Genomic DNA, 13,727 nt, shown 5'->3' on the forward strand with positions numbered 1-13,727 from the left:
TTTCAGCAAGCCTACTCTTCAGAAGACACGCAAGCCAAGTGAGGTACTCAGCCCCGGAAGACTACACTGAGCAGGATATGCCAAAGCCCGAGCAATCCGCCGCACCAATGACCAACCCCCGGAATCGGGACTCCTGCCGGGCAAGCCTAAGAAGAACAAGGCGATGACACCGCCGGCTTCGACCGCCCCCTCCCGTTACGCCCGTCGCACCCCGGAGGCCTTCTTCCTTCCATGGTGACGCATACAAAAGCATCGAGGATTTGATCAACGAATACGAGCGAGTGGCCCGGCACAAAGAGTGGGCGCTTGAACAGAGTCTTCGGAACATATACTTGGCCGGCACGGCGCGACACTGGTTAGAGAATCATGAGACCTCGATTACGTCGTGAGACCAGCTGAAAAAAGAGCTACGACGAAAGTTCGCCCTTCAGCAGCGACGGAAGAGAGCGGAGGACCTCCCTTGAGCGAAAACGCAAGGCCCCAACGAGAGCATCACCAGGTACGTTGAAGACGTCCTACGCTGAGTACACGCGCCAAGCCTCAGGCGAACGAGGAGAGGAAGCTGAAGGTTGTCATGTGCGCCTTACAGAGGAACATCTTTGGATGCCTTGTGCGCCACCAAACTCTGACCATCGAGACTTTCGTTACGGAGCCGTCAAGAATCGAACCGCCCTCCTTGCAAGAGCCAGTCACTATGAGAGACTTTCCCGCGTCGCCGGCCCCACGCCGGCCGCTGCGACATCGGCACCAGTATCCCGGCCATCCACGAGATCATCCATGACGTCGTCCGGGAGGAGCTCAAGAAGCAGCTTCCTACTGCCAAACGCCGAGCCTCGCTATCAATCGCCGAGGCAATTCGAGACGAAGTACATCGGGTCCTCCAGCCACAGGCTCCCGTCGATGCGCCAGGTATACCGAGGAACCGACGTTCACCTACACCGCAATGGCCCGCCGAGCACCGTTACCTGCTCTCCCGTAAGTGGCACCTCCGCGCCATGAGCCTCCAGTACCACTATACTCGTGACGTCACGAAGAACAAGTCCTGTACGTCCGCCCGGAACAACCTGCACCCAGAAAGACCGTCCTGTGGAGACGGCCGACCGACGTCCGTTGTGCCACCATTATGACGAAGCCGATCATACCTACCGCCGATAACTCGGCCTGCGCGGGTTCCACCCCAATGACTCTCGCACACGCTACGGAGAGCGCCCACAAGCCATTGAAGAGTATTTGCGTCATTGGCTCTGTTCGATGCCGGTTTCGCTTCGAGGATCTCGTTCACCATCCCCTCGACCCACGGCCTCTCCTGTAAGCCCCGTCGAGAAAGCTTTTCTCCTTTGTCCCGCCGGGAAAACTAAGCCCCGTGACTCGTAAAGGTGGAATTGTCGGAGACGACCGAAACGAACATCCTCCGAAAACATCTGGGGGCTCCCACACTAGCGACCAGACACATAGGAGCGACCCTTCAGCTACGGTGTCGAATAACTTCAGCGTCGGTATCGACGGCCACGATGAGATGGAACTCATCGACACTGGAGCAGAAATTCCGTGTTGAGTGGGTAGCTCTTTCGCTGCTTTCGAAAAGCCATGACGCCGTTGGATTGACTGCAAATACGAACCGTCGGCGGACCTCTCACACCAGTGGGAAGGTGCCGTTTCTCTCACACTGTACGTGTGAACATCCACGGGAAGACCTGTCCAGTCAAATGCGTCGCCCTCAAGGACTGTTCAAGAGACGTCATTTTGGAATGAACTCTCTCTGTGAATACGGCGCCGTCACCGACTTTTGAGCGGACAGGTTGACGCTGCGCAAACCTATTTTTACGTCGGAAGATCGCAATGAGACGTCAGTCCCGGTACGAGTTCTAAACGAACTCGTGAACCTGCCGGGGCCGTTGAGTGTCCTCGTGCCTTTTTGGATCACAACATATATGTGCGTTGAAGATATCTTGAAAGGAAACGTTAAATGTTTCCTAGAACGAGGAATCGGCATTGGCAGAGGCGTAACGAAGTTTGAGGAAGGGCGCACTATGGCTTGACGAACTTCCGAAAAGAGTCACAACACCGGACAAATGACGCAGTCGTGGGCCTGTCGAGGAACCTTCAGACTCAGCCGTGAACGCCTCCATCTCAAAAGGCTACTCTTTATTGCAGCACAGGAGGACTCCACATTCAGGGCTTGACATCTAACGGAAACCCTCAGCCCCAGAGCGGCGACAGCTGACTAACCTTCTCGCCGACTACAGCGAATGTTTCGCCACGCCGCAAGGGTGCGCCAAACGACGACTGCCAAACATCACATTGTTGAGCATGACGATGCTTTATCTATCTATCAGTCGCGGTACCTTGTCTTCGTGAAAAAACCGGGAGGTCACCCGAGAACAATTTCAAAATATGCTCGAGAAAGACATCATACCGTCTTTAAAAAATACGCGGTCCTCCCCCGTCGTGCAATTAAAGAAGGAGGACGTAACGCTTAGACTCTGTGTGGATTATTAAAGGCTGAATTCTCTTGAAAAGAAAGACGTCTATCCTCTTCCACGCATCGACGATACGCTAGGCCGACTACGCCACGCCCGTTACTTTTCATCTAGTGACTTGAAGAGTGACTACTGCAAGGTCGAAGCCCACAAACGGGACCGTGAAAAAACAACATTTGTGACGGCCGACGGACTGTACGAGTTTAAGGTAATGCCTTTTGGACTTGCACGGCACCAGTCACTTTCCAGCGTGTCATGAACACGGTGCTGGCGAGTCTGAAATGGCAGAGCTGTCTCGTCTTTTCGACGACGGTGTGGTGCTCACAAGCTCAGGGTCGCCTAAAGAGGCGACCTTGAGCATCGCGAACCAATCGAACATCTGGAAGGAGGAGGAAGTAGAGGTCCCCGTGTCCTCTCAGAAGCCCTGACAAGCTTCGCCGTTCGACAAGGCGTGCTTTACAAAGAGAAATTTGGGGAAAAAATTGGCGTGGCTTCTAAAAATCGCATTAGCTTTCGATAGAGTTTCGAAGCTTACCGCGACGACCCGACGGCAGGACATTTTAGCTACATCAGGACACTGGCACGAATTCGCGAAAAATACTGCAGGCCCAAATTCTCGAAGATCGCCCACCAGTACGAGAGATCGTGCTACGAATGCCAACGAAGCAACAAACACCCAAGGAAGGCCGCAGGATTGTTGCATCCCATCGTATCGCCAACTGCCCCGTTCTAGCAGATCCGAATGGATCTACTCGGGCTATTCCCCAAGTCGACACCAAGACGAAAACCATCCCATTCTGTAGAGCCCTGGAAGTCGTCATGTTTTTCATTCAGCCCGTCGTTCTTCGTCACGGGGCCCCTCAAGTCCTAATTCCGGACCAAAGAGAAGCATTTACGCCTCAGTTGACTCGGGTGGTACTTCGGCTAGGCCAAACCAGTCACCGAGGGGATTTTAGCCTACCGTTCGCAGAATAACGGGCTCACGCAGCGGCTCAAGAAGATGGCTTTCATGCACGCCGACGTGGAGCACAAGACGAGGGACGAAGTACGTGTTGCCGTACGCGAGGTTTGCTTATAACAGGGCAGTTCAAGAAACTGCTTGAGTTACATCGTTTCAGCTGGTGCATGGCAGAAAGGTCACGACGATGAAGACTCGATGCTGCCCCATGAGCCAGTCGACGACGTGAACGGAGAGGGCCAGGTGGTCAGTCAGCGAGCAGAGGAGACGCGCCAGCTAACCGGCCAGCGAATTGAAGGCCAACAACGCGTCGACGCTAGCCGATACAACCTTCGCCAACATGACGTTCGTTCTGAACCGGGAGACAGACACTGGGTGTGGAAACCGATACGACGCCGTGGCTTCAGAGCTCTTGAGACGCTCGCTACTTTCGACCGGACGAGGTGCTCCGTCGCCTCAGAGACCTGAACTACAAGGTGCTTCCTGACAACACAGTCGTCAGAACACCGTATTCCGCGACCCGAGGTGGTGCACGTCTTGCGTCTCGAGCCGTTCTGTGCTCGATTGGATTGAGGATTAGTTATGGCTAAGACGATCCCGCAGTTCAGTGTTCTCCGTTATTTGGTGGAGCTTTGTGTTGATATATTTACGGTTGCCTCGGTGCAATGCACTTTTGAAGTGGAGAGCAATTGCACGTGCATGACGAGAACGAAAGTTTTTCAGTACACGTAGAAGATTCGTTTTTCCTCTTGCCACGAGTGTAAAAATAAATCGTCCTGAACTACCTTGTTTAGTCAGTCTCACCCTAGCTCACTCCCGAACATTCTACGTCGAAGTGTTGGAGATGCTGAGTGTAGTATATAAGGAGCCGAACGTGGCAGTGCCGACTCATTCAGTCTCTTCCGAGCACAACTCACTCCTTCACACACTATCGGCTTTGAGTTTCCACCGACTCCGACACTCGCGACGCTCTGGGGTTGTCTTTATCTACCCCCTTTGGTGGTTCGTTTTTTCTGGCACAAGTTCGCTGATTAAATCTTTATTTTCAGTTTACACTGGTCGATTCTCCTTCTCTCCGCTACAATATATTCGATTGCACCACTTTTGAAACAATTATGTTTTCTTGCGCCATGGGCCATGGGGGATGTATGTGTGTTCAGGGGGGAGGGGGGGGGGGGGTTCGAGCAGCGTGTAGAAGGCCGCTTATTAGCCCCGCAGGCCGAACCGGGTTGCCAGCTGCCGACCCGTGGCTTAGAGGATCGGCGCTCTTCACGTCTTGCCCGAAGCCGCTTCGAGGGTCAAATTTTCGTTGACCTCACGTGACGTTTTTGTTAAATGTCAGCGGGTCGTGGGCGCAGAGATTTGGGTACTTAGGAGCGAATAGGTTATCGTCCTGAAATGCGACCCTTTAAACGCTATGCGTGCGGTGCTAGAAGGTCATCGCAATATTGTGTTTCTTTTGTTGTGGGCTATTTTAGCTGCAGGATCACTGAAAAAAAACCTCTTGCACCTTCCGTCAGTTACATCGCAAAAAGCTGGTGACAGCTGATTCACTGATTCTACACGCCAATTAGACAGAAGTATCGTCACTTTAAGGCGTACCTTATTTAATGGGTGTCCACAGTAACACTTACTGTGGACATGATAATATTAATTATTTTAACGCACACCAGCGTAAACGTTGTCAGTCTGGGTGTCTTTGAGTAACAAAATGCATGAGAAAGTGCAAGATTAAGCATTTTAGTTAGTTTATTGATATATAGAAAAGCAAACTCATGTCGCGTGTTCGCCCTCTCTTCTGTCGATTCTCTTTTTAAATATGCCAAATTACTCTGGTGGTACATATCACGGAACCTAGATCACCTGATTACTGGCATAAAAACTTCTGCGGTTTATGCGCTAATACATTTCGTCACCACAAGCAGCGCTGATTGATGTAGAAGTAAAAATATAAACAAAAAGAAGTTACAATGTTTTAAGATGTTTTCATATTTTAAAGTTTATATAGTTCCCATCATGTGATGCTACTACAAACAACCTGATTTTCGCAAATTATGCGACTTGTTTATTATCGTAAAAACAAATTACACGAATATGTTTCTCTATGGTAAATAATGCAAAACATACCACTTTCTATCGCAAAATATTTCCGAAGCCCAGATTTTTCAGCATTCTTAAAATATTGAGCCCGAGAAAACATTCCTTTAGAGTATTTCGAAGTAACACATGTCTTCTAAGTTTCAAGTGTAAATGACGTGTACAATTGTTTAATATTTCGGTGAATGCGCTGTGTTTCATGAAAGAGCCTAGGCACATTCCTCGACTACCTCCACAGTGACTTCTTCGAATCCACGTGCATCCGTTTGGTTCTGTGAACAATGTTACTGCATGACACGCAACTTTAACAGAGCGTCTCTGGTTCTGGGACAATCGAAGAGTACAGATTCAACAAAGAATGTTTTAAGAATACGTATTTCCTTCGGACGATAAGGGAATAAAATAAACTTCCTGAAAGCGTTTTAAATTCAAAACGGTTTTGGATTTTGTAAAGTGTCCCCCATGTAACCAATAGACCTCATCTTATAATTTTTGTTGTACTTTTGTGCTTTTGATATGAGTATTAGGTGTCGTATAGTCCATTTTTCGTTATTGTGTTCTGCATGTGTATTACATTGTCTATTGTGTTTAGTAGTCACTCCTATCATGGTCCCCGCTGGGGGACTGATAGTATTATAAAATAACTAAATAACTAACTCAATTTTTCTCTTAGGAAAACTTTCTCATAGCGTGACGAAAACGTTTCAGAACGGGTAATCAAAGGACAGTGGTGGCGTCTATTGAAAATGTAGTGCAGCGTTCCCTAAACCTTATTCACTTAGGAGGAAAGAAAATTGTACCACATTTTTCTACCATTTAAATATGTTGAAACAAACATAGGCTGTGTTTGAACCATTAGGTTAATATAATGTACGCCTGAGGTTCCACTGGCGCTAGTGTCTAAGAGAAAACGCGCGTGCATTTTGTCTCTTCACCAGGAAGTAACATGGATCACTTTTCTTATTTGGGTCGTACCGAATTATATCTACCTTTATTGACATTGTAAGAGTGTACTTGCGTTAGTTAGCGCATTTTTCTTTATCAACGAACGATGTTTAACTTCGCTAGATTTGAAGCCCACAGCTCTGTTCCGCAGCACGAGTGTAAAAACAAGCTATGATTCTAAGCAAAATAACAATCGAAAAGAATATAGAGCGTTTTGAAGGCTCGCCAGCATTCCGATAACGCTTATATATTGGATAAAATGCCAGTCTTGTCACGATATGAAAATAACCCCTTCTCGCATCTTTACGACCGGTTAAAACATTAAAAACCTAAAGACGTACGTGGGGTATGAAAGGCGTCTCTTTTTAATATCTTCTCTGACGGGCAGTCTTTATCGTGCACTTGTTTTCACAAATTTCGAGCGTGCGAGTGATGTTTTGAACGTCGAACAAGCATTTTCACACAGTGCAGAAAGAAGAAACAGTACTTATAGAACATGTAGCTATATTACCCGGCCTTCAATTTATTTTGATCGTGCATGCGGAGGGAGGTACTAATGCAGTGTTACTGCGTATTTCTTGCCGTCTTAGTTTTTTAGATGTCGTTCGTTCGTTTGGCACGTATACAGCATCCCTTATGCTGAAAAGCGACGACGTCGTGTTCGAGCTAATAGTGTCCGACAATGCACATAAATACATGTATGAACCCGTTTTACTCCGTTTTTAATGTAATTAAAAACCTGAAATATGAAAGAAAAACGTCGTAATTGACGAATTATTTTATCTGCGTGACTTAGAAATTTTCCAAGCCACCTAGTATGTACTCACTTTTTCCCATAGAAGTGCATTACCGAAAGTCAGGTTTCGACTGGTTGCTGTCTGCTCTAATTTGCAGCAGCACACTAGCGCTAGTTGAACCTCTAGGGTGTACAATATAATAGCTCTATGGTTCGAGCCATCGTAATATATTTCAACGTTGGGCTTGCAATTACAGAAAAAGGGAGCAAGTCTCTTTTTACGCACCGTTACTGGCGAGGTTTTGGAGCGGATCCCGTGTGCGTATTGTAGTCGTACGTCGTGGCCCATTAAATTGAGAGCAGAAACTTTCCCGCTAACACTGCGGGGTTTAGCGTTGTGAAATTGTGACGCCACCGCACGGTCACGTGATATTATATTATGGTAAATAGAAGTTTCGCGCTAAATTTATCAAAAACACTGTGTACGCGAAAATCTGTGCGTTTTGAAAACAATTAGCGTGGAATTAGCATTATGTGAGTTGGTGGTGCCCTATGACGTCACAGTGTCACGCGATGTCAAGGCTTCACACGTCGTCACCGTGTCTTACGAAAACCGTCTGCTAAATTTAGCGTGGCGTAGGTCCGCTAAATTTAAACCCGGCATTAGAGCTGTGACCAGCAGTGAGCAGCGTCTTAGCTGTGGCCGAAGCCCATTAACGAAACACGGCTAGACACGGCAACCAACCAGAAAGTTTGTAGCGATCTTTGCTGCAGCAACTCACCTATATAATCGGTCTTGAATTCCGCCGGCTCTTCGATTTCGAACACTCTGTGCGCAATCTGTCCATCTGCAGATCGCCCCATCAGTGGCAGAGGTACAATCCTCAGTGTGGTGCCCAAAGACCCGCTCTGCATGTAACACAAAACTGAATTATGAATAATTATTGGTCGGAAAGGCTTATTGAACTTTTATATAGGAATGAACAAATTTCGCAAAATATTACGTAGCTTCTACTGACGGAAATATAGCCGCCATTTTGGGGCCATGCTGATGACCGGGAACCTCCTGCGGCTTGTATTTCTCAGCACAGTCGGATTCTTTAAAAGCTGTGACCAAGTAATAATCGCCACCGGCATGATTCAACAACGATACATACAAACCTTATATAAAGTTATGCAAAGTATTCATTTTGGCTTGTCAATGTTAATTTAACAGTTACTCACTATAGAGGCCCATTACACACTCAAAAGAGGTTTTCTCTGACATTTAAAGTGAAGAGGAAGGGTACCTCTTCACTTTTTATATCAGAGCAAGGCTGTTTCGAACAAAATGTTTGAACTGATGCTGCTATGCGACAATTTGTACAGTTTATATTAGTTTGGAGTCAAACCCGGATTGGCCACATGAAGAGGCTCGCTCATAATTTAATTACTTCGTTGTTATTGTGATGTTAAGGGGGTAATGTTTCGTTTCACACAGCGCACTTTTTCAGGCGATAGGTGAGATAATTTCAGTAGAACCTACCTCTAGCTTTGACTTGTCGAAAACGGCTGTTTACCATTACGTTTACTATAAACATCAGCCATATCACATATGTTATACTATATACTGCATAATGTTAGCCGTCAGATTCATTTTTACAATCAGGCCTTGCTTTTTGAAAAAACACGTCTGAAACCCCGCACGTGCTGTACCTAACGTTTGCCATTTCTGCACACTGCGATAATATCTTATCAAAGTAAGTTTTAAAATACATAAAACGTTGTCGCGAGTCGAGATGCATTTCTTACAAGCGCTTTCCGTCACTCGGAATAAAATGCGAAGTCCAGAAGTCGTGGCTTTTGATACATGCTGTTATATCTGAAGGATGCGAGAGTGTGAACATCGTGGAAGGCACACACTCTCGCAGAACCCTCTTCACTCGGCGGTTTTATCAGCCTCCAGGCGGCGCAGCATGTATCGAAGGCGACGCGTTCTGGCGTTCCCGTTTCATTCCGTTCCGGTGGTATAAAGTAAAGCAAGGCATCCCTGGCATGGAGGTAGCAATAAGAGGTGGTGACATGCCAGCTCAAACAAGCCAAACGAGATATTCCCAAGTGAAGACAGAAGAAACTGTCGAGGTCGGTGGGAACGCCTCTAAGGGTGCGCGATTCCGTTCAATAGAGTTCAGGGGTGTTCAAGGCCGCCCAATGCCGCATTTTGCTTTCGGTCGTTCTTGGGGACGTGTTCCTCCAAACCTGAAGCCTTCCCCGGCTTTACCTCTGGTGGCGCCATGTCGCTTCCAGAAGCTTCCTACTTCCATGACCCTTAGATATCACTATTGGTATACGCCATATTACTTGTATAATGCTGACAGCTTAAGAAATGCAGGGCGTGAACAGTCCCAAGCTATCTGTTACACTCCGCACAAACAAGATTGTAGAATTCGATAGTAAGAACACGGAAGAACGAGGTACAAGGCAAGAGTGAACTTCTGAACACTTAGCGCGTTGTGAGCAGAATAATAACCCGAGTTGTGAGAAACAGACTTATTCTCCCTCAATAAAAAAGCGCGTGCCCGCACCTCACGGAGTGTTCACAGTAGTATGAGGATAAATGAAATCTGAACGTCTTAAATTGAAGGCATGTTTTTTTTTTGTTTTTTTTTCAAACAGTTTCGGCTTCTTCAGCCTCGTATATGCCAGCACAGAAGGTGGGACGATGTATAACGATATCCCAAGTTTCTGACATTCAATAAGGGTAAAAGCGTGAAGTGAAACACGGACAAAAGAGAAAGGACGTACGCAAGGGGGAAGCGCTTATAGTGCTTAAATTATATAAACCAAAGTTTTTCTGACACTGACACCAGAGTGTAAAAGTAGTTACAGTTTCACACTGCCATGACTAATAAGAAATAAACGTAGTTCGAGCTAGAAAGCATAAAGGTGTAAGAGCGTAAATAAATTTGGTGTAAATCGAATATAATTAAAAAGAGCCCCTACACTTAGGCAAAAATAAGATATTCGAAAAGCAGAATAAATATTTTTGATTGTCTGATCTTGCCTCAGTCTAGGGGTCCCTTATGATTAGATCGAAAATCACTTCTATGCAGTCAAGGTTTTCGCACCGTCTATTTCCCGGTGTGAAAGACGTCATTAGTCTAATAAATTGTGTTTTGAAAGATATTATACGAAGATTTCTTGAATATATATATATATATATATATATATATATATTTATATATTGGGTTTCACAAACAAATTTACAGCGTTTTGTTTACCGCAAAAATAAATTAGCCATCGCCGAACGCGTATTCCCTGCCCAAAGGTAGCGCTAGAGGTCACAACCAGATGCCTAAATTTCAACCCGATCGGATAACTTAATCAAAAGTTATCAGTGATTTTCTAAAAATTTCGATGGGAAAATGGCGGCCGACGGAGTTTTCGAATACAGGGGGTTCTATGGGCACCAGAAACCGAAAATGGACAAAATGGGGCTCCATTTTCCCATTAAAATATTCGGAAAATCACGTATAACTTTTGAATAAGGTATAAGATCGGGCTGAAATTGTTGTATATCTTTGTGACCTGAACCGCTACCTTTTGGAGGTGATTGAGCGTTTGGCGATGCTATAGTTTATTTTTGCGGTAAAAAAAAATCCCTGTAAGTTTTTGTTTTTTGTAACACTTTGTATGTATGATAGTAAAAGGTAGGATTCAGCTGAAACGAAACTTTCTCATGAAACTCATGTGTCATTCTCAGTGGGAACATTATTTTGAACCTGATTCTCCTGCATGTAACATAATTCATGAATGAAGTTCTTTGCGAGTTCCGTAAATGTGGTGTTCTTACCACTTCCACATTTCCGTCTTTTTCCGTCACAGATACCGCTGCCATCTGACTTTGATCACGATAAATGTTCTTTTCCACTTCTCTGCCAACTACCTGAAAAATGAGATACAGGCACTAATATTTCGTATGAAGAAATCGATGACCTGTCGAGACACTTTTTTTTTATAAATATTTGTTGCTTTTTTTTATGAAGAGCAAAGGAGCGGACTAGAGTTTACTAATATTATACGACGCTCACAAGCAGTTTCTGTGAAAACGTTTATACAGTTTAAGTACAAAAATTTCATTGATCGCACAAATCCATAGAGAAAATAAAAATACTGCCACAAAAGGTTTTTATTTTTGGAGGGAACTTGAAGTCCAGTGAAAGGAATAAATAGCGAGTCTTAAAGATAAAGTTAAAATTAAAAATGAGGTATACGCAACCTGTACTTAAGGTTAATGCAAAGTTATAAGAAATACCTTAAACTCTCGGCATAGACATAAAATGTGTGAAAAAAGAATGATGAAAGTGACTCGTGAACCTTGATCCATTCCTTCAAATCCTACATCGAGATTCGCTTGTACGGCTCGGAAATTTCGGATTACAAACATGATGTGCATCTGTTCTTGAGTAGAAATATGCAAGAAAAGCATCATACTTTTAAAGGTGACATAAAATAGTGGGTGTACATAACACTGAAGTGTATAAGAAATATAAGCTTCGCCAGTAAATAAGACAGCTTTATATAGCGGAAAAGTGGGGCAGTTCAAAATAGCAAGAAAAGCTTACTACTTTATCCACTTGGTTGGTGCCATGAAGACTTGATACAACGAAGTTTTTGGCGAGTACGGAGATTTTTTCTAAACGAAGAGTAAGCTTTTCATTGATGTGCAGAAGTTTTTCTCCATTCATTCCTCTTGTCTCCAAAATTCGTGGGTAAACAACATATTCTGCGGAAGGTCCTGCATTCAAGATCATAAAGAACGTTCCTCTTGCAGCAGTTAAAGTAAATAACTGCAACTTTGTCGCTTTGTTTTTTATTAACTGCTGCACTATAAACGCAATTTTTAACACGCCTAATACTCGTCTCAGGTTAAAACAATCAAAACGAAATGGAAAATGTTAGACGCCACTTAATTTTGTGTTGTGACCCATAGTTCCAAGGGGACGAACGATCGATGCAATGGCAAAGAAAGACATAACGACGCTTATCATCAACGGGACAAAATGTCAAACATTATCGACTATCAAAGATCAATTAGTTCACAATATATTTAACGTGAATCCAAGAGATATAACCAACTTCAAAAGAATCGCAAGAATACAACCTTGCATGATTTTATAAAAACATGCTAGGTGGTTGATATCTAACGCATAAATGTGCAAGTAAAATATTTCATCAAACAAAAACTATATATATAGACCGAAGTTTACCCATAAAAACCTAAATTTCAATTGCGACATCAAAATATTTGTTTTCTTGGTAGCTGTGCGTTCACAAGTATTTCTTTCTTTAATATTTTCACAAGTCACCTGATAGTAAATCATGGAATACAAGCGCTCAATGTTGACTTATACAATTTGTTTAACTTTTGCTTGATCGTTTGCTTCAAGCTAAAGTTATAGACCACGTCTCGACCTAATGCCTTTATATCTACTTTGTTTTCAGCATTTTTAAAACACCTTTAAGCTACAACGCACTAGCAGGACATGCATACTTCCACGCTTTTGAGACAAATCATTGAATTGCGAAAATGTAAGTAAAAACAAATATTAAAAGCAACCGGAGACACCCTCTTTGCCCATGCTAGCACATAAATAGCCAATAAAGAGTGTCTTCTTGGGACATTTGCAAAAGAAGATTCTTTTTTTTTTCTGAAACAAAAATAAATTACCACGGAATGCAAATGACACTCGTCATCGTACAGTCCTCTGCAACTGCATTGCGGATCTCGTATATAAATACCCCTCTATAAAATGAGCTTTCCAAATTATTGATATTTTTATTTGTTTCAAAATACTAATTACTTCGCCCGAAACGATTGAAACATGTGTAACTACATTACAAATTACCACGTCGGAAAGGTAATGAACTGCAAAGACAAGTTACTCAATAAAAGTAATTATATGACTTTCAAATTACGTTTACGCTTCACAAAACAAAACTAAAATATAATTTATTTCTATCAATGATTTTATTTACAGAATTTACAGATAACTACATGCCATCGATATACAAAACGTTTGCCTATTTTCTGCTCCAATATATTGCCTCAAAGATATAAAAACAAGCGTCTAGCATCTTCGCAATCCTTTTCTTGTGACTAAAAAAGATCATTTCACCATCATAACTGAACCTGGCAGAGGATGCAAATATGTTCCAAAAGCCAGGGGTAGTCAGAATGAAATAGGTTTACTCTAGCTTAACACAACAACAAAACAATATAACAACACAGACGCTTCGCCACCTCTCCGGGTGGCATTACCAGTATGAACTGGCCCGGTGGTGGGGAGAGCCAAACCAGTCGACTCTATTTTATCAAGTCCCCATAAACGTCCGGTGAGGGGGCCCCGATTTGTGTTGCACGCCTTGGGGTCACGGCGGATAAACAACGATTCCACGACCTTCCTCGGGCCCCAACGCTGCTCAAGAGCCAAGGTCGCCACATTGTCCAAGTCAAACGCATGCTCAGCCG

The 13,727-nt window shown here is 44.3% G+C and overlaps 1 protein-coding gene across 1 annotated transcript in view; it reads right to left on the reverse strand.

Annotated features, from left to right (window-relative positions):
• Positions 1-11,943, reverse strand: part of LOC115330098 (A disintegrin and metalloproteinase with thrombospondin motifs 12-like) — a 65,144-nt gene extending 53,201 nt beyond the window's left edge. The window contains exons 1-3 of the mRNA XM_029991801.3: positions 11,821-11,943; positions 11,049-11,141; positions 7,999-8,125 (exon numbers count right to left, since the gene is read on the reverse strand). Of these exons, the coding sequence (XP_029847661.3) occupies positions 7,999-8,125; positions 11,049-11,141; positions 11,821-11,943 (343 nt within the window). The remainder of the gene's footprint in view (positions 1-7,998; positions 8,126-11,048; positions 11,142-11,820) is intronic.
• Between the last annotated feature and the right edge of the window lie 1,784 nt (positions 11,944-13,727).

This window comes from Ixodes scapularis, unplaced genomic scaffold, assembly GCF_016920785.2.
Source record: "Ixodes scapularis isolate PalLabHiFi unplaced genomic scaffold, ASM1692078v2 PGA_scaffold4__175_contigs__length_147842914, whole genome shotgun sequence".
NCBI classification, from domain to species: domain Eukaryota; kingdom Metazoa; phylum Arthropoda; class Arachnida; order Ixodida; family Ixodidae; genus Ixodes; species Ixodes scapularis.